Source organism: Lepisma saccharinum, chromosome 15 (assembly GCF_977018435.1).
Source record: "Lepisma saccharinum chromosome 15, izLepSacc3.1, whole genome shotgun sequence".
Classification (NCBI taxonomy): Eukaryota; Metazoa; Arthropoda; class Insecta; order Zygentoma; family Lepismatidae; genus Lepisma; species Lepisma saccharinum.
Genome location: NC_139243.1, coordinates 56,093,385 through 56,114,492, shown reverse-complemented (window position 1 = coordinate 56,114,492; position 21,108 = coordinate 56,093,385). Strand labels below are relative to the sequence as shown.

The 21,108-nt window shown below is 38.6% G+C and overlaps 1 protein-coding gene across 1 annotated transcript in view; it reads left to right on the top strand.

Annotated features, from left to right (window-relative positions):
- LOC145999712 (angiotensin-converting enzyme-like) overlaps positions 1-19,031 on the top strand; it is a 292,863-nt gene extending 273,832 nt beyond the window's left edge. Inside the window, exons 22-25 of the mRNA XM_083136993.1 lie at positions 7,285-7,388; positions 9,638-9,736; positions 14,394-14,537; positions 17,137-19,031. Coding sequence (XP_082993119.1) covers positions 7,285-7,388; positions 9,638-9,736; positions 14,394-14,537; positions 17,137-17,407 — 618 coding nt within the window. The 3' untranslated portion in view covers positions 17,408-19,031. The remainder of the gene's footprint in view (positions 1-7,284; positions 7,389-9,637; positions 9,737-14,393; positions 14,538-17,136) is intronic.
- The last annotated feature ends 2,077 nt before the right edge of the window (positions 19,032-21,108 follow it).

Sequence of the window (21,108 nt, the reverse complement as noted above, 5' to 3'; positions counted from 1 at the left end):
GTACTTACGGAAATAATTTTCTTTAGCGTTGTGGAAGTTCCTGAATGTAGATTTGATCAATTTTAATGTGAATGCGTGTTGTTTTCTGCGAAAATCTCTGTCCGACACGCTGTTTCTGCTCCCGCCATTTGCTTTCTGCACGAGAGTGTAATGTTACGTGTGTTAAGATGATGCAACCCCGTAGCCAGTGTTTTAGCCTCGCCGTGTTTTCACTAGAACATGACGTGTCGAGTATTTTTAATTTTTTTTTTAACTATGCTTGCCTAACCTAACTTAACCTAACCTAACCTTACGGAAAATGGTTTTTGGGGCTAACGTGAATGGTTTTTGGGGCTAACGTCAATGGTTTTTGGGACTAACGTCAATGGTTTGTGGGGCTAACGTCAATGGTTTGCGACGTATTAGCATAATTTCAAATCCGGGCACGAAAGTAGATATTTTCCGGCGAACGAGGTTGCAACACTGCATAAATCGACAAAACACACTCAGAACGCCACCTAAAACCAGTAAGTTACCACGGCCATAATGTATTACAGATTCGAAACAACAAGTAACAGTAAGTACTCGTAAATCTAAGAAATAGACATTGATATGCATTATTTCACTTTAGGAAATGTTCCACATTCGAAAATAACGTTAGCAATATAAAGAAGTCCGAAATATATGATTCGTAGGTGTTTCCCTCATACGATAATAGTACCCAGCCTAATAATCACCATTAAATGAATACAATATTAATGTACTTTCACCAAGACTGATTCTGATATCTACAATATCCTTATGTACATTATTCTATAAATTATTCACTTAAAGTGATTTAAATCAGTGATTCTTTTCAAATCACCTGATTCAAGTTTTGATTTAAATCAACCTGATTTAAATCAATGAACCTTGTCAACACTGAAATTTTCGAGCACCCACCGGCACTAAAGATCAAAGAGTCAACATTTTTTTATTCAACCGATCAGTATTCATTAAAGCAGCGAGATTGCTTGTTGAAGAATATTTTACCACTCATTTATACACTCGTGTGCAAGAGTTGATCCAAGAAAAGTACCTGGTTTTAATCTAGTTCACAAAGCAACAAGATTACGACTGGTGCATCGATTTCGTGAAACCGGATATGTACGTATTATGTGTAGGATCATGCAAATTTATTTACTGACAGCCTACACGATTACTTTAATGATTTAATCGGGACATTCTATGTCCAACCTGCAATAATAAAAAAAAATGTTGGGATTAAAACGTACGTTGTGGCCCTTATGATCCCCTTTTGCAGTTTCCGAACGATGTACGACAGATGACACGCAACGACAGCGTTGCCAGGTGCTTAAAATTTTACAGTCAAAAGTCTAATTCCGGTGCAAAATTAACATTTATGATTTTTCACGTAAATGTATCTAGTGCAGCTCCACTAAAAAAGTTACGGTCCTTTCCGAAAGAAAGCATGAAACTTGTCATGCACGTAGCTTTCATGTATACGCTTCAATTTGGATGTGAGAACACGTCGAGAAATCATTGTTTCCCGCCAAATTGAACGAAATTCAAAATGGCGGCTAAAACAAGCGTAACTTTGCTGCAGACGTAATCTGTTGACACTGCAAGGTAATATAGGTGTCCACATATATGTTTTAGAGTACTAGGAATCCATTTGAATTATCAGATTTGGTATACAATTAAAAAATGGCTGCCAAAATCCAATATGGCGGCCGAAAATTCCAGAAATTGCTGCTAAAGTACAACAAAATTTATGTTTAGCAGCGAATTTGGGAATTTTTGGTGGTCATCTGTAATTTTGGAAGCCATTTTGAATTTAAAGATGGATGCCGAAAACCGAGATGGCCACCGTCATCACCTTACATTAATAACACAAAACAGTCCTTAAAGTACAAATATTTAATGCTACAGGAATGTTACAACTGGTCTACAGTATACATACAAAGTTTACAATATATTTCTACGCCACTAAATTAATGTTCATTCCTATCGCAGGGATCTCCCTCACACACACACACACAAAGGCCGGTACATGGAAGACCTGACTGTCTGCACAGACAACGACCTCTAATACAGCTTTTGCAGGAACACTTTGTGAGCTCCTTCACGGAGGCAGTGGTTCCTTCTTTTGTAGTCCAGAATGGAACCCAAACACTACCTTCCTTCTTCCATCCCCAATCCTGGAAGTTGGGATATTCTGGATTTGCAACCAAACTCTGTCCCCAGATAAATCCCGCCTGCAAACATGCTCGTTTAGTATGCTGTAGAAGTGCAGCGAATGTCGGTGGTCATCTGTCCATTGCCCGTACCCGGACAAACAGCACCTTTCTTGCTTGGTAGATATCATCCAAGTCGCTTGTGATGTTATAAGTCAGGATAACGTACCTCGCGAGAAGTTTCAAATGACGTTCTTCAATTGCTTGTGCAGACCGTGATAAATCTTGGAATACTTCGGTGACTTCAGGAAATGACCTCCACGTTTCCCACAATGATTCTTGCGTCTGCTGACAAAATTTCGACCTGCTAGTGTTGCCACCAGCTAAGGTGATTTTCCCCTACAATGGCACTTTTCACTTATCCCATGTAATCGCCAGACACAATATAATGCTGCACATGACCAATATTGGTCGCAAATTACAGACTGACATTGCATCAGACATCGAATTATCACCCTTCGATAACATTTTTTTTTCTCACCGAAAAGTGCCTTTCTGGAAAGAATTTAACACTGCCTTCCGCCAGTTATTAACTTTTATTTTCTTGTGTGTGGAGTAAACTGATTATGCTCAGCATATAAAAATATTTCAATGCAGAAAACCGTGTGTAAATACTTATCTCTTACTGATATGCATTTTGAAATTTTGTATTGCGCGAGTTTCGAAACACTCTGTAGATAAAACTTATACGTGAGTGCTTGAACACAGTTAAGCTTTCATGAATAGCATTAAAATATTTCTCTTGTACTGGCTTTGGCAAGTCTTGGGGTACATTACAAAATTCTTGTTCGAATTGTATCTTGAATTGCTTGCAACAAAGTTCTCAAACCACCAATAATCTCCTACCAGCGTCAATTTAGTTACTCGGGAATACTTTAATTTTTATTACAGTATTATAAATGTATGTTTGCACTACACAAGTTACGGATATATTTATAACGAAAATGTTTTAACAAAGTTAATGTTTCTCAGTACACAAAATTGTATCTAACAAATTCAAACTTTACCTTCTTGTGTAGGACAGTAGAAGTACTTTTCCTATTAGATTTATACTAATGCACAATATCCCGCCATCTATGCCTATTTTCTGAATAAGCACACGTTTCCACGTAATTATTGATGATTAAATCCAGTTGGATAGTTCTAATTCATTAATAGATAATTGAATTGTATTTGTATTTGTTTTATTATTAGTCAATGATCCAATAGGTGTTTCAGGGTTCGTGCCATGGTTACGTACACAATATACACATACATTTGTACATGTATAGTTTTAACTGTATAGGAAGACGAAAGTTTGTAATGATTGGCCTAGTCACTCTGTTGCATGATAAATTGCAATTGGTTCATTACCAGGAAACGGATTTACATAGAAATACATGTATTCATTTCATGCTAAAACCATAGGCGTAACTTGGCTGGGGCAAGAGGGGACATTGGCCCCACAAAATTTTCATGTTTATTAAAATTTATAAGTTAGGGAACCTGAGGAACAAAGTACTAAAGAGTAATATTTGTGATTTTGCAAACTTCACAGTTATTTACCAAATAATGCCGGACGCTGTTTTCCCTTTTCTAGTCCCTTCCTCCCAAAGTTAGGTACCAAGTTTCGCCTACGAACCAATGTTATTTTGTTTGGGAAATGTGATACGGAAGTTCAAAATAATGCTATTTTTTGTTTCCACATTTTTCATACATTAGTTTTTAGCACATATTTTAGTTATTTTTACATATAATTTCCATATCTTCAAACATTTTACAACATTCTGCATTCACGTTATCACTACATTTTCCCTTCCTGTGTTCAAGACCAAAGATTTTCCGTTCATTTGTATTCAGATCTTTCTGTTTTGTACTCTTTATTTTTTGGATCTTCACAACAGACAACGAATCTGTCATTCTAATATTTTAGATAGGAATAGAGAAAGCAAGCTGAAACTTTCGCGGTAAAACCATATTGGCAGTGCCGGATCTACAAATCTTGGACCCGCCGCAAAATATTACCAAAGGCCCCCCTCTACCTACCTTCACACACACACGCAAACACATTTATATATATATATATATATAGGGTGGCTCATAAGTAGTAGACCATACTTTGAAGCGCCGTAACTTCTAGCAGAGTCGACATGAAATTAAACCAGATGGATTATTTTGTAACACAAACACTCTTTAATATCGGTTTTCCATTTTGTAATCAACTTGCATGCCATCAGCATCAATACAGGCCTGTAATCGCAAAGACACATTTTCACACGCTTTTGCACACAGTTCATGAGGAACAGCAGTAAATTCCTCAGTAATCACATCCTTCAGGTCCTGTAGGGTGTTGATGTTGCGTGAATAAATTTTATCCTTTAAATACCCCCACAGGAAAAAGTCTGGTGGGTTGAGGCCAGGAGAGCGGGCATTCAATTGACCCGCGACGTCCGATCCAACGTCCGGGGAATGCCTGGTCCAACCAATTCCGTACAATTGTGGCATAATGACGGGGAGCTCCATCCTGCTGCCACCACAAATGATCAAAGTGATATCTCTGTTGGAGTAAAGGGTAAACAGTGTCCCTAATGAGCTTCAGGTAATTCTCACCATTGACGCCATCTTCAAAGAAGAAAGGGCCAATGACACCTTGGTACGTAACACCTCCCCAGACCATGACGCCAAGTCATTTATCATCGTACTCGACTACCAAATTTGGATTCGAATCAAGCCAGTAAACACAATTATGTCTGTTTACACTATCGGACAGGTGAAATTTGGCTTCATCAGTCCACACGACACTCTGTTCCAACTGGTGAGACACTCTTCAGCAAACTGCATGCGGCGATCAGGATCATCTTTAGAACATTGCAATATGACACTTCTGCTACATGTTACAAGTTAAACCTGTCAGAAAATGCACTTCCGCTAGAAGTTATGGCGATTCAAAGTGTGGTCTACTACTTTTGGGACACCCGGTATATGTGTGTGTGTGTGTGTGTGTGTATATATATATATATATATATATATATATATATATATATTACACATATATAATGTCTGTGTGTCTAATCTCATGTTGACAAACTCACATACGAGGGCCTACAGGATGATTCAAAAGTCCGTTAAAACCCCCTATAAAAAATAAAGGAGTTAGGCTGGGTACAATTGGTCATGATAGAAACAGGTTAGGCTTAGGAGGAACCACACTGGTGTGTGTTCCAAGCGAACGTCCACCATATTTGTGGCCGCCATATTGAATTTAACTCAATTTATTTTTAAATGGGAAGGGGGTGATGTGCATAGTCGCCGATTTCTTAAGAGATTTGGGGGGAGGGGTAAAGCTAAGTAAAGCATAAATACTGATTTATTTCTGTTTGCGGGAAGAGGGGCATTATTTTTCTCCTTAAGGTGGAACCTAATACACTTGAATTAACCTTTGAAAAATAGTAATTGCATTAACTGTATTTGACAACAAAACATATATATCAAGGTACATCGAACTTTATTAGCTGGACAAAAAATTCACTGCACTACTGTGATTATGTAATTATACAACATAATACTTTACATGTAACTTTTGACTGTGAATTTTTTATCATATTCTGTTTATAATACTTATTCTTACATTGCTTTATAGGAGTTTAATATCTTCACACATATTCACATAAAAAAGGAAGGCTCAAGATAAAATTTTCATCTGGGCGAGCGATTTTTGACATTTCCGAAGGGAAACAAAGGAGCATATTTTGCAATTTACTGGCTCATTCCAGAGCATGAAGACTGAAGTATTCCCACGCTTCTTCCTCTATTCTCGCACATATTCATTCATAATATTCCATGCGTTTTCCTTAATTCATTGTCAGTTTGAAAAAGTAAATACTGGAATAGTAAACGTACAAGCACAATAAAGACACTCAGACTGAGTGATAGTCCCACGTTATTGATTCTGCCTATTTCAGAGCAGAATCCTGCCTAATTTCCCACCTGTTGTGTGCGAAGTTTCTGTGTGCAAAAGTTATGCAATATGTTGGAAGATATGCATTGGGCCCCTTATAGAGGGGTCAAACGAGAACTGGATGGGCCCGGGCCGCTCTCTCCCGGTTTCGGCACCGGTGGTGATGTGATATCATCCCCACATATCCTAAATGTGCCTTCATGGCACGGTGCTACATGTAGTACAGGGAACTTTTACTTTGCCTTTACCTGTATATATTGTATTCGTTTCTGTACCTCTGAGTAACTACGTTCATTTTTTTATATGCGCATATACGAACCCTCTACTATGTCAATGGCTGAGGGTCCCCCCCCCCCTAAAGGCTTACTTGTCTCCGTCCCCACTGCACTTCGGGGTTTTGCGGGTTGTAGATCCGGCACTGCATTGGATATTTTGAATATTCTACCATTCTTTCATGCGATATTGAACGCAATTTCAATGAACACAAATCTGTCTTTATGAACAACAGGAGATTCACAATTCAGCAATTAAAATAAAGTTTTGAAATCCATTGTTTTGGTAATAAAAATAAACACATATTTTCTACTTGAATTTTGCATTTCAGTTCATATAATCTAAGCATAGTTTTCGTGACTGAAGATAAAGCACATTTCGTATTTGAATTTTGCATTATAATTAATGTCATGCAAGTAAATAAAAGTAAAGTGCTCCCCTGTGCTTTGCCCCACTCAATAAAGGCGTATAGTGAGTGTGGAGTTAGGGCCCCACACTTTCTTGATCTCGGCCGAAGATAGAGGTGAAGTGATCAGCACCACGCGCCTGGCCGCCTTTACTCCCCGGAGTTTTCTCCAGGTACCCACTTTATACGACGACGCTGGGTGGACGCCGGAGCCGCTTGAACAGGTGGAAAAAATCCCGGCTCTGTCCTGCCGGGGATCGAAAGACAAATGCATATCTTTTAGTTGGGTTGACTTGCTTAACGAAAATTGTCATTTTTCACAATCGTAAGTGCATATTTAATTTCATATTTTGATTAAGATAACTCAATACATATTTACATATCTAACACATTAGTTTAGTGCATGTAAGTCAGTTCCATAGGCATTACGTAATTGTTATTCTCGCCCGCAGGTGGCCTTCTTGCCCTTCGCTTTGGTGGTAGACATGTGGAGGTGGGACGTTTTCGCAGGGGAAGTGACGGAGAGCAACTGGACCTCTCATTGGTGGGAACTAAGGTAATAGCATAGAAATCTGATGTTGAAATTTAGCAGTGCCATCTCCTGATCTCTTCTGAAACTTTATGGTCTAGAGGTGAAAGCAAAAAGTTACCATTGGCGCCTCTCAGCGGTGAATGGGAGAACTTATTGCGGACAGTAATTCATAGCGAAGATGGTTTGCTACCCGAGTTCAATATCTGCTTATAATAGCTTGGATAGACGCTGGATGAAAAGCAAGTATAGCGATAAAAGAGCTTAAAATTTGCCCAGATACAGCAGTTTTGTCATTTTGGCATCATTATTACAGAATCTCAAAGGAAAAGATAATACGAGTCCACAGGTTTGTAATAACCGAACACAAAAGATGATATTCTTGACTAAATTTGGTAATTTTGCTCAAATTTTTCGGTAATTCTAAACCAACGAGCATGATACTAAAAACTATTTAGTAAAAAAAAAAAAAGTAAAGTGTTCCCCTGTGCATAGCACCACGCCATGAAGGCGTATAGGGGGTGTGGGGGTAACGTCCCACACTTTCTTGATCCGGTCGTGAGTGGGGTGATCTATTTAGTACTGGTGAGTATGCTTTTTGAGTCGTTTTCATAGATTGACTATCAATTATTCCAACCGTTGTCCGCTTTCAGACGGAGGCAATAAGCGACTCGTGTCGCTTGGAAACGAAAGCTAAATAATGCACGTAATCTTTGGAACCGAAGCGACACAACAAAATGCACGCCTCGCCTATTGCTTGCATATCGCTCGGACGAGAGTGTTTTCTCAATAGCTTGCATCGTGTTGCTTCGGTCTGTTATTCGCGCATGCACGGTCGATGCACACTGTGTCGCTTGTCGCTCGTCACTTGGGTCTAAGGGATATTGCACATCGAAGCGACATGCGATACATGTCGCTTGGAAACGAGCCAATCAACAGCAACGATTCACGCCGTAGCGGCATGTCAGAAATTTCCGTAAAACCACCCTGACGCATGGAGCTTGTCGCTTCGGTCTGAGTGAAGATTAACTAAAAGAATCTCCATTGCGCACGCGCCACCACCAGACCGATGCGACCCAATGCGAGAAAACGGCCCAGTCCCAGAGACACGTAAGGGGAAAGCGACATAAGCAGCTTGTCGCATCACTCCTTATCGATTAATTGATTGATTTGTGTTATTTTACTTAGCATTTCTGCACCTTTGGCTTATCGCGAATATGATAATGAGTGATGATATGATGAAATTGATGAAGGGACACCCATGCCAAGGCCGCCATACGAACCCGGGATCTCTGACGTCGTAGCACGCTGTGTTCATCCCTGGAAGAGTGCTGTTCTGTAAGTTGGTTTCCAATTGACAGGTATCGCTTGTCATTTGGTATACAAACCAGAAACTATGTTTTGGATGTTATGAAGAAATTTCTATTTTCTTTACCCTCGACTAAAATCATTTAGAACTCGAAGTATCAGGCATTTTTTATTGTCAATTAGTCCAGATAGACTTTATTTTATTTACTAACTAGCTGATTACCCGGCGTTGCCCGGGTATTTATTTATCCCAATCTTCTATTAGACAGGAAAATAATGAATTCTAACTATTGTGTAAAATGAACTTGGAGTTGAACGGCATTGGGAGTGTCACTATTCAACTTAGCGACCCCTAAAACTATGGAATCCACAATAATATTGGTCGTTTTCGATTATTTTTACATGTCACCCCCTTCCCAACCCCACCCCTAGGGATTCCAGAGGTGTCTTGAAGTTGAACGGCATTGGGAGTGTCACTATTCATCTTAGCGACCCCGACAACTATGGATTCCACACTAATATCGGTGTGCGTGTTTGTTCAGCCTTAACTCTCGAACGCCTGGATCGATTTCAACCAAACTTGGTATACATATCACTTGCAATATGTGAGGTAAGACACCCCTGGCACCCCTAGGGATGGGTTAGGGCGGAACAATACGCACACACGCCTACATCCATTTTTATATATTCGAACATATTTATATATTAGAATATATATATTTTTTAATTGAGCTGGATTCGTTTTCTGGATCACGCCATGCGTTCGTCGGGAAAAGAGCGGTTGCACTCGTGCTAGCCTAAAAATACATTATGCAAACTGGTGTAGAGTACCTTTCAATGTGGAAGCGAAAATTAAAGTTTCCACATGTTAGTAAGGTTGGAAGAGTACTGTGTGGTCGCTGAATTTAGAACGCTTGAATCATTTCCGAGTCTCTTGGGAAGAAACTGACTTTGTTTATTTATTCCAGACAAGAGCTGCAGGGACTTAAACCACCGGTGGCCAGAACGGAGACAGACTTCGATCCAGGGGCGAAATTCCACGTTGCATCCAATTCACAATACATGGCGTAAGTACTACCTATTAAATCCTCTTTGTGAGTGAATTTCAGTTCATCTATTTCTTCACTGCTTTGCTCCGTCCATTCGCTTTCTCCCCTTTTCTGCCGTTATGCGCATCCTTGCTCCACACATTCCCTAGATAGGGTATGGAAGATCTTGGGCCATTTTTGAGGAGGTGATGTGATCAACACCACGTTCCAGTCGCCTTTAACTACCAGGTAATCGTTTTGCTACAGGATGGATAAACACGGACATGTTCTGAAATTCCCACTTGGAATAACCTACAATGGGAATCGAATCTGTGCCTCCTGCGTGGCAGTCAGACACCCTGCCGGTCCCCGAGGCGGAGTGGTTAGCACATTGCGCTACGACGCCAGGGATCCCGGGTTCGAATCCCGGCCTGGGTATGGATGTTTGTGAGTGAGCATTCATAAATTTCATCATATCATCACTCATCCCCATCATCGCAAATTATCCAAAAGTGGCACAAGAAGCGAAGCAAAATATACTAAATAAATCAACCTACCTTAAAAACTGTCATGGCTGAGGGTCTTAAGGTGTTATTCCTTCTGTAACTTTTTACAGAGTTGATGTCATTAGCTGAAGAAAATTAAAAACAATTGAAGAACAATAGCAGGCCGCGGTAGCTCAGTCGGTAACGCGTCTGACTACCATGCTAAAGGTCCCGGGTTAGATCCCCGGCCGGTTCAAATCCGGGAACTTTTCTAACGATGGAAGCGGCCCCGGCGCCCACCCAGCGTCGAATAACATGGGTACCTGGGGGAGACCCTGGGGGGTAAAGGCGGCCAGGGCGTGATGCTGATCACATCACCCCCACTCATGACCGGATCAAGAAAGTGTGGGGCGTTACCCTCACACCCCCTATACGCCTTCATGGCGTGGTGCTATGCACAGGGGAGCACTTTACCTTTTTTTATTATTGAAGAACGAACGAATCTGTTCATTTGAACGTCATCTAACAGTAATCTTTAAATTAACTACCTGCAAATTTTCTCTGTACTCTCCTAGATTCTCTGAGAGAATGAAATATAATTACTCGAAATGGGTGGGTGCAATTCTTGGAAAATTTTCCAATACGGACGTTGTATCTTCAAGACATTCACAACATACACATTAACTTGTTTACAACATTTCATTTTTATGTCCACGAAAAATGTAGTATCCGTCCTCCTTTAAGAATTATTTGAATATTCATGTCACGCCAGCAGCAGCTTGAAAAACACCACACACAGACACAAAATTTGAAGAGCTGCAGGTCTCTCGGCAGTTAAGTGTAACACTTTGGAAAGCATCATTGATTCCAAACTTGTACCTAATATTATAACGTTCTGCTATATCAACCTTAAATAGCTGTTATAGGATGGAATATGGACATTGTAAGATTTATCTATATCTTGTTCTTAAAGGTAAGTGCACATTGTGAGCAAAATCACATGTAACTTTACATATAATTATTTAGTTACAAGATACTTGCTTGTGTGTAATAAAATAAATATATGTGAAGTTAGCTACATGTGTTTTGTCAGTAATTTTGCCTGTAGTATTACATGGATGTGAAACGTGGTCTCTTGCATTAAAAGAGGAACATAACTTAAGAACATTTGAAAATAAAATCCTTAGGAAAATATTTGGGCTTAAAAGAGATGAGGAGACAGGTGAGTAGAGAAGGTTACATAATTTAGAACTGCACAATTTGTATTCCTGTCCAGATTTTATTAGAATGAATAAATCAAGAAGACTTAGCTTGGCAGGCCATGTGGCACGAATGGGAGAGGAAAGAGGAGTTCTTGTTTGGAAACCTGATGGTAAGAGACCTGTAGGAACACTAAGACGAAGATGGAGGGATAACGTTGAGATGGACCTAAAGGAAATCGGTCAGGATGGAAAAGATTGGATTGATCTTGCCCAGGGTAGAGACATATGGAAGGCTTGGATTGCTGCAGCCATAAACCTTCGGGTTTAAGAAGGCTACAGAGTTATAGCTCTTTTCAGTTCTTACGGCGGGCAAGGGAAGTGGGGAGCGGGGAAGCGACCAATCCAGCACGATAAGAAAAGTAGCGGCCAGTAGAACGAGTTTCACGTAGTACTTTTTCCGGCCGCGTCGTGTGTCTCGGCGCCACTGCTGTTGTCTGGTTGGTCTGTTGCGCAATCTCCGCTCCCCATTTCCCTTGGCAGAACTAGGACCGGCCGCCGTAAGAACTGAAAAGAGCTATAGTTAGTTAGTTACATGCAGTTGCGGCGATTGGGTTCCGAAAATGGAGGGGGGGGGGTAAAGTGCCAAAACAAGGGAGGCAAACTAGGGGACTTTCTCTTGGGAGATAAGGTTTAGCATAGTGCGGAAGCAAAGTTGCAAAAAAATTGGAGGGCAACTGCCCCCCCTAATCACCGCCAGTTTTTACATGTATTTTGTTTGTTTGTTTATGTTTCTGGTATAAAATATGCCATCATATATTTATACGAAATATATACCATAACCATAACAAATAAAATGATGGGACAAAGAGTCAACTTTGCTTGAACGATTTTAATTCGAAAAATCGTACTATGCGGACAACGGTGTTTCCAACGTAAACACAGAGAAGTAACTGCATCATCGATAAGGATGCAGAAAGGTGCATAAAAACGCATTGACCGATGCATTAAAGTGCATCTCGACAGAAAGAAATACTCACTTATGATGCACTTCGGCGTTACTTTACGGTGAAACTGTAAACCTGGCTCTTCGCACAAGCCATGAAACACACTTTAGCGCATCAATCGATGCATTTCTTGTGTATCAATAGATTTGATGCATTTAGTTTGTGTGTGGTGGCATCAATTCCCCTTGCATCTGTTTCTTTCTCTTCCCAAATCTACAAGATCCACTACCTGGAAAATGACTTAATTCCAGCTCGTTTGCCTTGTTCGAACTGAATGCAGCTATTTACTTAAAACACCGGACTCTGCGTGACAGTTGCAAATAAATTGTAATAAGGCGCGGATGTTCTAAATGTACTATGCAACAAGGACGTATTTAGGGGGATCCGGACCCTCCCCCCAAAGACTTATCAAATACTAAAATTAAATAATGAAAAATATATTCGTTTAGCCTTTGTTGTATAATTTCCTTTGAACTTATTGCAAGACAAGAATTATATTGTGATCACACGGCTTTGAATGACATTACAAAGACTATTTATGTACACTACTACTCAATATGCATAAAACATTAATCAGAAACTTACTTTTCTCCAACTGCATGTAACATCAGTTTTGTTATTCGATAAATATTCAATTATTCATCTATTTGACATTACTTTCATTGCCAGGGCACTTGTTTTTATGTACATTATTCCAATCTTAACTACACGTAAGCTACGTAATGAATATGAGCTGTTATATCTCTATTCTTATACAGTACTTTTACCTATTCGTGTAATAATAATATAATATTAATTTATTGTATTTAGTATTAATTTTATTTAATATAATTATTTTAATTTAAACATTATTATTATTATTGAGACGCTCCCCCCCCCGAAACATATTTCTAGATAGGTACCTGCTATGCAACTAAGCCTAGCTTCCTTGCTTTAGGCGATATCACGAAAACACTTTCACCTTAGCATCCAAAGAAGACGCATAGCTAAAAACAGAGTTGCCAAATTTAACTCATCCGCCACGTTACAAATTTTCAGTTAACGATTTAAGCGCCGTAAAGTAACTATTGATAACATTACTTCTATTGGGAAAGGTAATTACTTTACATTTACAGCTGCTTAGTCTTAAAAGTAACTAGTTACAGTTATAATCATCGAAGAAGTAACTTTTACTTGTAGCCAGGGCGGGGCCTGGGGCTATCAATGTGCGCGGGCTTCAAATAAAATTTATCAGATTTTTGTTAGTCTGAAGTACAGGTGTCCTACATAATCATGATATAAACATTATTAAATATAATGTATATATTTCGTATTATTACATAAGAGCAGTAAGTAGGATATATATTGAAGATTAAGACTGAAAATTACATAAGGCTAATACAGGTTTCAAAATTATTGTTTCATTTCCGTTCTGATTTACCCCTGGTGCGATGTTCATTTGATTTAATTACAAAACTGGGGGTTCAATATCATGAGTATAAAAGTGGCAATATTTAATCATATTCAATAACATAATTCTGTTGTTTTTTTTTTAAATTTTCATTGGATTTTGACGTTGTAGTGAATTTACATTGTTACACATAATATAGCTTTAGTTTTCACATCATGGTTTCATTCTATAAGTAAAGAAGTAATACATATATTATCTACTTTTTACACAAATGTTTGAACATCATTTTCATGTAGTAGCTTACTTTGTTTATAATACCATTTCTATAATTTTGGATATCTCTAAGCATGTCAAAATAATCCACGATTATAGGCTATATCAGATTAGTTACTTAATTCGAAGCATTAGCGTCATATAAACAAGTAAAATAACCGAACACAAGCAATAATTACCTTTCCATACCTTCCATTCCCTAAGGTCGGATGAAACTAGATACTATAAACCTTTTACTATAAATCTTTAATTAACTCACGGCCTCTTTGGCTTTTAGTCTGTTGGCTAGTGTTATAACTAATTCCACTTTAGTAATAAAACAAGTTTCTCATTACTTTGCAGGTACTTTGTAGCGCACATTCTTGAGTTCCAGATTCACAGATCGCTTTGCATCGAAGCTGGCCAATACGATCCGAGCAATCCCGAAGCCAGACCCTTGCACAAGTGCGACATCTACCGGTCAACAGAAGCTGGTGACAAGTTCATGTAAGTTTAGCTTATTCTTCACATTCTACACCATTCTAGCGATTTCCGTTACGGAACAACCAATTTAACAGTTGAGCACTACATAATTCACGACGAAAATATTGAATTATTGAATTTTTGTACATTAAATTGAAGGCGAAAGATTATAGTTTGAATTATCGCAAAGAAAAATCTACCCAAGCATTCTTTGCAACGATATTAGCTTTTCATCTCTGTAAGGGATAATACAAGGACTGGATAAAAAAGCAGTGGCCACAGTGACGTCACGTGTAAGTCATGAGTATGTGAGCCACGGTGTTGCCAGCTACTGGCAGATTAAAAATTATGGATACTCGAGTTTGGACTGTAATTAAAAATTAACCAGTAGATCTATATAGAAACGAGTTTCGTCAAAATTTCGCTTATTTAATTCTGCGTTAATCTATGCTAACCAAGTTTTTTTTAGTATGAATTCTATTCTTACCCGTCGTGAGAACAATAAAAGTGACGTTTTTTTTTCTTTTGCAAAAGATCGGGTGGTCCGATCGCGATGAAATTTTAGTACGGTGCAAACAGGAAAATTTTAAACACAATTTTTAATTTTCAGATTTTTAAAATTTATAAAAAAACATTGTTATATCAATTTTGCGAAGCAACTTTTTCTTAGTATTGGTTGGTCCTACAAATACAATATTTGTATCGTTTTGAATCTCTTTGCATCAGTTTTTAAAATCCATTATTTTTATTGTCAAGTCACATTGCGAAACCGATTTTATACATATTTTTACTCAACGGAGTAAAGAAGTACGTGGAACGTGGCAACACTGCACGCGCTGACTCGCGGTGACAGCCCGCAGTTTGCACGATTCAATGGGCATCGCTAGAATGAAGCGATCGTGGGTACAATACAAGGTGAAAGGACATATGGTTCGGTCCAGCCCGATTAGCATATTTGTGCATAAAGGTGACTTGAAAACAAAACTCATTTAGAGTGGTTAACAGTGGTGTATTCTGAAAATTTGTCCTAGTTTTACAGCAACAATTCTTGTTTATTGTACATAGTGCACCAAAAGTAGGTGGACAGTAGTAGAATAGGGTTTGTGTTAGGGGTATACTATAACAATGGTGTTTGTGTCTCAAAATGCTGAAACCGTTAGAAGAAAATGGGTTGAAACAATTGGTACTCAAGCCCCAAAGAGACACGCCATTTACCATAAATGTTATCATTCACTGTCCACCTACTTTTGGTTCACTCTGTATATATTATGCACGTCCTCTAGATTAATTAGATATACTATAAATAAGACACCAATGCAGGTATCCAAGTAAATGAGAACCAGGAGCCCGACAACCTCAAACTTTCCGACAATTTCTTTATTTTTCATAAAATGTCCCTTCTTTTTACCTAAAATAGGAACTAAATTTACCTGCACCAAGGAAATTTCCCTTCACGTAGCAACACTGCTTCTGTCAAGCGCGGTGCAGAATGCAGGAAGGATCAAGCAGCGTCATTCTACCAACGCTGTTTCCAGCGTGTTCTTAATATTGAGCAATTACAGTCCAGCCAGGGAAGACAAAACTACCTGGACAGGTATATTCCAAACGCGAGAGGGGAAGCAGGTAGAAGTTCCAGCTGTGATATTTCGTTTATATAGATTTCCTTGCATTTATTTTCATTCTGAACCCTTCCATAGTTTGAAACATATCTCTACTTACTTCATTGATGTTTCCACAGCAAAGGATTTTCACGGAACCCTTAACTTCCCAAAATGTCATTCCTGCCACAGACCTCTAGGTACCAGACCGGAAACGTGACCCTTTTTTTATGGGCCAACTTTAAGCCAAATGTTTCGTACAGAGGGAGATACTATCATGGCGGCAAGCATACCTTCATATCTACTTTTAACAACTATTTTGAAGACTGTGAGTCATTGCACCACACAAGATTGTAATTTTTAAGTTTACTAAGAAGTATGTAACTCTACATATTACACTCCACAAGTGAGTACAAATGATTTCTTCACAAAAGCGAAAACTTAACAAGCTCTAATATGCATCTCCGCCATATTTCTAGCCCCAGGATTATGAATGGCTTCAAACAAAAGCTCTAAGTTTTCACTCTGTAATTAGAAGTCTGAATTCTGCGGTCGCACCCATTTTGACACATAACAAGTCCAGTTGGCGCATGCGCACTTCTGTCCATGGTTTCGGCTAAAAGCAGGCGGACTGTACCTCTATATCAGAGCTAAATGAACTGTGCGAAATAAGCTTTTTGCTTTGGGGTGGATGCGTCCTCAGTGGCGTATCTGTGATTTTATTTTGGGAAGTGAAGGCTGTTTACTTTTCGCCATACTTAACAGTAAGAAATGGTATACTGTGTGCTTTCAGTTTTCTTTTCTTTTAGGGGTATAAAAACATTCCTGGTAGAGATAAAAATAATTTTATTTTGCCGGGATAATATGTTTTGTGGGGGTAAATCCCCGGTATCCCTCCTGTTAATTCGCACACAGGCTAAATGTATTAAAAAATGTGAAAAATTGGTTTACCGGCGGTAAACACATAACATGGAGAATACGTCACTGGTGGATAGCAAATACAGAATATATTACTTTAATTGCAGGGCTGGATTGAAGATGGGTTCGTCGAAGCACTGGAGCGACGTCTTAGAAACTTTGACTGGCGAGCGAGCACTCAACGGATCCGCCATGTTGGAATATTTCAAGCCACTCGTCACTTTCCTCGCCGAAAACCCCTTGACAAGGGAAGACAAGGTGGAAGACGTCGATTCGACAGTCCCTATAGCAGTCGGAGCTTGCCTTGCAGTCTTGGTAGTTGTGGTTCTGATTGCATACTTCTACGGCAGATGGCGAAACAGGAGAAACGCTGAATAGACTCGTGCTGCCGTCTGGTGGCGGGACTGAAACTTCATTGCAGTCGACGAGGACGTATAGTAGCATTCTAACTCGTTGATTGCAGCGTATTTTTGTGATAGTGTCAATTTGAGACTCCATGATTACGAACAGTTTATAGAATTAAAATGCACATCTAATATGAATTAATAGTTGCTCACGACACATTTCACAAGAACTGTATAAGTTAAAACTATTAGCAGTAGATAATCGATTCTTCTATGTGGAATATTTATGAGAACAGTATAAATGCTGATATCTCACTTCTTTCAAACGATATTGACAATTTTAAATCACACAATAAAAGGGTATCCTTTCTACAGTATTTTTATACTTGAGAATTTAGAAAATCAGTACAATATCAATATTTTACAATTGTCACTTTTGAAGTTTTTAAAATTAAAATATACTGCAATGAAAGTAAGTAATTTTGATAAATAGCTCAGGTATGGTATGTTTTCGGAAAATGATAGCTAGCCGAAGTGTTAAATGAACAAACATGGAAATAATAGCATTGATGATTGGGCAAACTGCACAGAGACAGTAAATTGGTTGATTCGTTTGTACTTTGTACTTTGATTCGTTTGTAATAACCACGACAGTCGATGAAAGAAAGTGGGCCTTGGCCTTCTCTACATGTTGTTTCTCTACATGAAACGCTTGGAGTGACAATGAAATCAACAAAAATTCACTTGTAATAGCTAAGTGGGTGAACTGAAAACAGAGTGATAAAATGTTGTGCTACAATTTTTCTTTTCATCATCAAACAGAAATTTCAAGTGTTCAAATTCTCGATGAAACAGGACAACAAATTATATATGATATTGACGCGCTGACTTTTTTTTATTGAAACAAACTTCCATGGGGGAAAAATACTATCGGTAATGTACACTTTCCTTCAAAGCAGTGGCGGCGATTTGGTCTCAAAACTAAGGGAGACAAGGTGCTAAAACTGGGGGGGGGGGGCAGTTTACTTTCGCTTGGTAGATAATATTTAGCATAGGGCAAAAGTGGCAAAAAGTGTGGAGCAACTGCCCCCCTCGTCCCCCTAATCGCCGCCACTGCTTCAAAGTACATAACAAACAAACAAAAATAGCAGCCTTATAGTAGTCATTTGTAAAATATTGATGTAGCTAACTGTATTATCAGTATTTTTTCAAAAGGAAGAAGTATTAAAGCATAAAATATTAGTTTTCCGGAAACGTGTTGGACACGTACAATTTTAACATAAAGAACATCCTTATGAAGCACATGGTAACGATTGTATAGATTCTTAATGATCGAAATAGCTATATTATTAACTAAATAGTTTATGTACGTATTATTTTCCTCCTACTTAACATTATGATCACAGGTTGTGAAAATAATATTTTCATTATTGTTGTAGATACTGAGCAATTATTATGCATCGCAATGTAAATCATAGAAGTTGATCAAACATAATAAAATTATATAGTGTATGATGAACTTTGTGTTGCATTTTGAAATAAAATTACAAACGGCTGATTAATATATACTCATACTATTACTGTGATACAGGTAAAAGGACAAGCAAATTTGTATTGTATTGTAAAAATTAATTATCAAAGAAGCAATAAACGTAATTTTAAACTACATACAATTGTAAACAAATAATGATTTCCATTTTTCATATCGTTGAAGGTTTTTTTTTTGTAGTTATTAGCTTAAGAAACAGGCAAACTGGTGTGGAAAAATTTGGCAAGTAAATTCAGATGAATTCGTTATTTTAAGTACGACGAGTGATGCTGACATATTTATACATGAAAAATCTATGGTATTTGTTGAAGACAGGGTTGTTAAGGGTCCAAGAATTTTAAATAAATACAATGGACATTTCCACTTTGACATGAAAAACGTTTTAAATGCATTCATTTTACAGAGAATGACACAAACATGAGATGTGCAAAATATCTCGGCGATATTTGTTTCGGTTCTCGAGAAACACGCCTTCAAACACAGCTGAAATTCACCTCCTACGTCACGGATTTGAAAACGTCCTCTCCACAGACAGGAGGTCCTCTGACGTCATCACTTAGAAATGTGTGCAGCGGGGGCTTCTGCTCGTCCCGTCAACTTAGCATGAGCCGCGGAAGCGACAGCATATTCACTTGTTACTGTGTAAAACAAGTATCTTACAACTTCCAGTGCAAAAATTTGTGCTCCATTTCTTGGAGATGAATTATACCCTAGCAGTATAGTAGTATTTACTATAATTCAGCCACTCGGTAGAGGGTTTTCCCATTAGGGTGACAAAGCAAACCTTGTAACAGTCAATGGCTGAACACGTGAACAGCCTTGTTCATGTTCATTGCAAATACATAGGTTAGTTCTGACTGGCAAGAACTTAATGTTATAGGAATGCATTTTCTGGAATTACACTTATTTTCGTCATAATAATTTCTTCACAAATTTTAAGATAATACTTTTAGAACACACTAGTTTACACGCCAATTTCTGCAATATAAGAGGTGATACGGTATAAAAAGATACGGTGAGTTTTTAAATTTCCTGCAGTAAATGCCAGTTTTCTTCAGTTAATATAATATATTGCAAATTTTTGTATTTAGCCTACTTTTACGTCGCTTTTCCGTTCACTTTGTTTAACCGCAACGATGAGAACGCATGGTTAATTTATTATGTATCATCTCTAACATCACATTTCTTCCCACTTTTGGCTAATCGCTACAATGAAGATGAATAACTACAAGCTGTATTCGAAGTTGCGGTGCAGGAATACCCCCCCCCCCACACACACACACTACCACCAACTGCACAATCTAAGTATCACCCAACCTGCCATGATAAGAGACGAAATTTTTCTTCTGTCCCATCTCATTTCGAAAACATTCACTTGTCTCATCTCCTTTTATGAGACGAGACGGAACATGCCTCGTCCCGTGAGCAACACTAACATTAACAATAGAAGCATCCCCTAGCTGTCCCCAAAGTCTCGAGCAAACATCCTCCCATGTAACAATTTCCAGTTCAATGAAATGTCACTCACAAGGAAACAGTCATGCCCAGTCGAGTGTCAAACCTGGAACATGCTACTTCCTCAGATAAATCATGAATTTTGTGTATAATAATTACAACGCCAGTCATTCCTGGTAATTCTGAATCTGCAGTTTGGTTTGCATATACAGGGTGATTCAAAAGTCGCGCGACATAGGACAACTCCGTTATTTGTGCAGATACCGAAAAAAACGATAGAGGGCATAAGTGTAGGAAATACATTGTTGGAAATCATGAGCGTAATTGCTGCGACAGCAGATGGACCATTTATTAGTCTGCTTGAAATCACAAACAAAACAAAACAAAATGACTGTCAAAATGGCAAACGGAAAGAAACACAAACAAATCAATGTCATAGCCGTACTCCATTTACGACCGAACAACAAAATTGACAATCGCAATAGCAATAGCAACCGCACGGAGTGGCAAACTTATACAAAGGAACGACCTGAACTGAATGTCTAGCAGCTGCACCGCTGGTACACTACCGGAGGAACTGTTCAAATCGATTGCCATCCTGTTGACGCACATCCGAATATGGTTCCCAGAACTCTTGCGCACATTACGTAACACCATATGTGTTATTGCGAAATGCGGCGGTGCTCCATCTTGATGAAAGAAAACCCCCCGTCATTTTGCTAGGGGTAGAT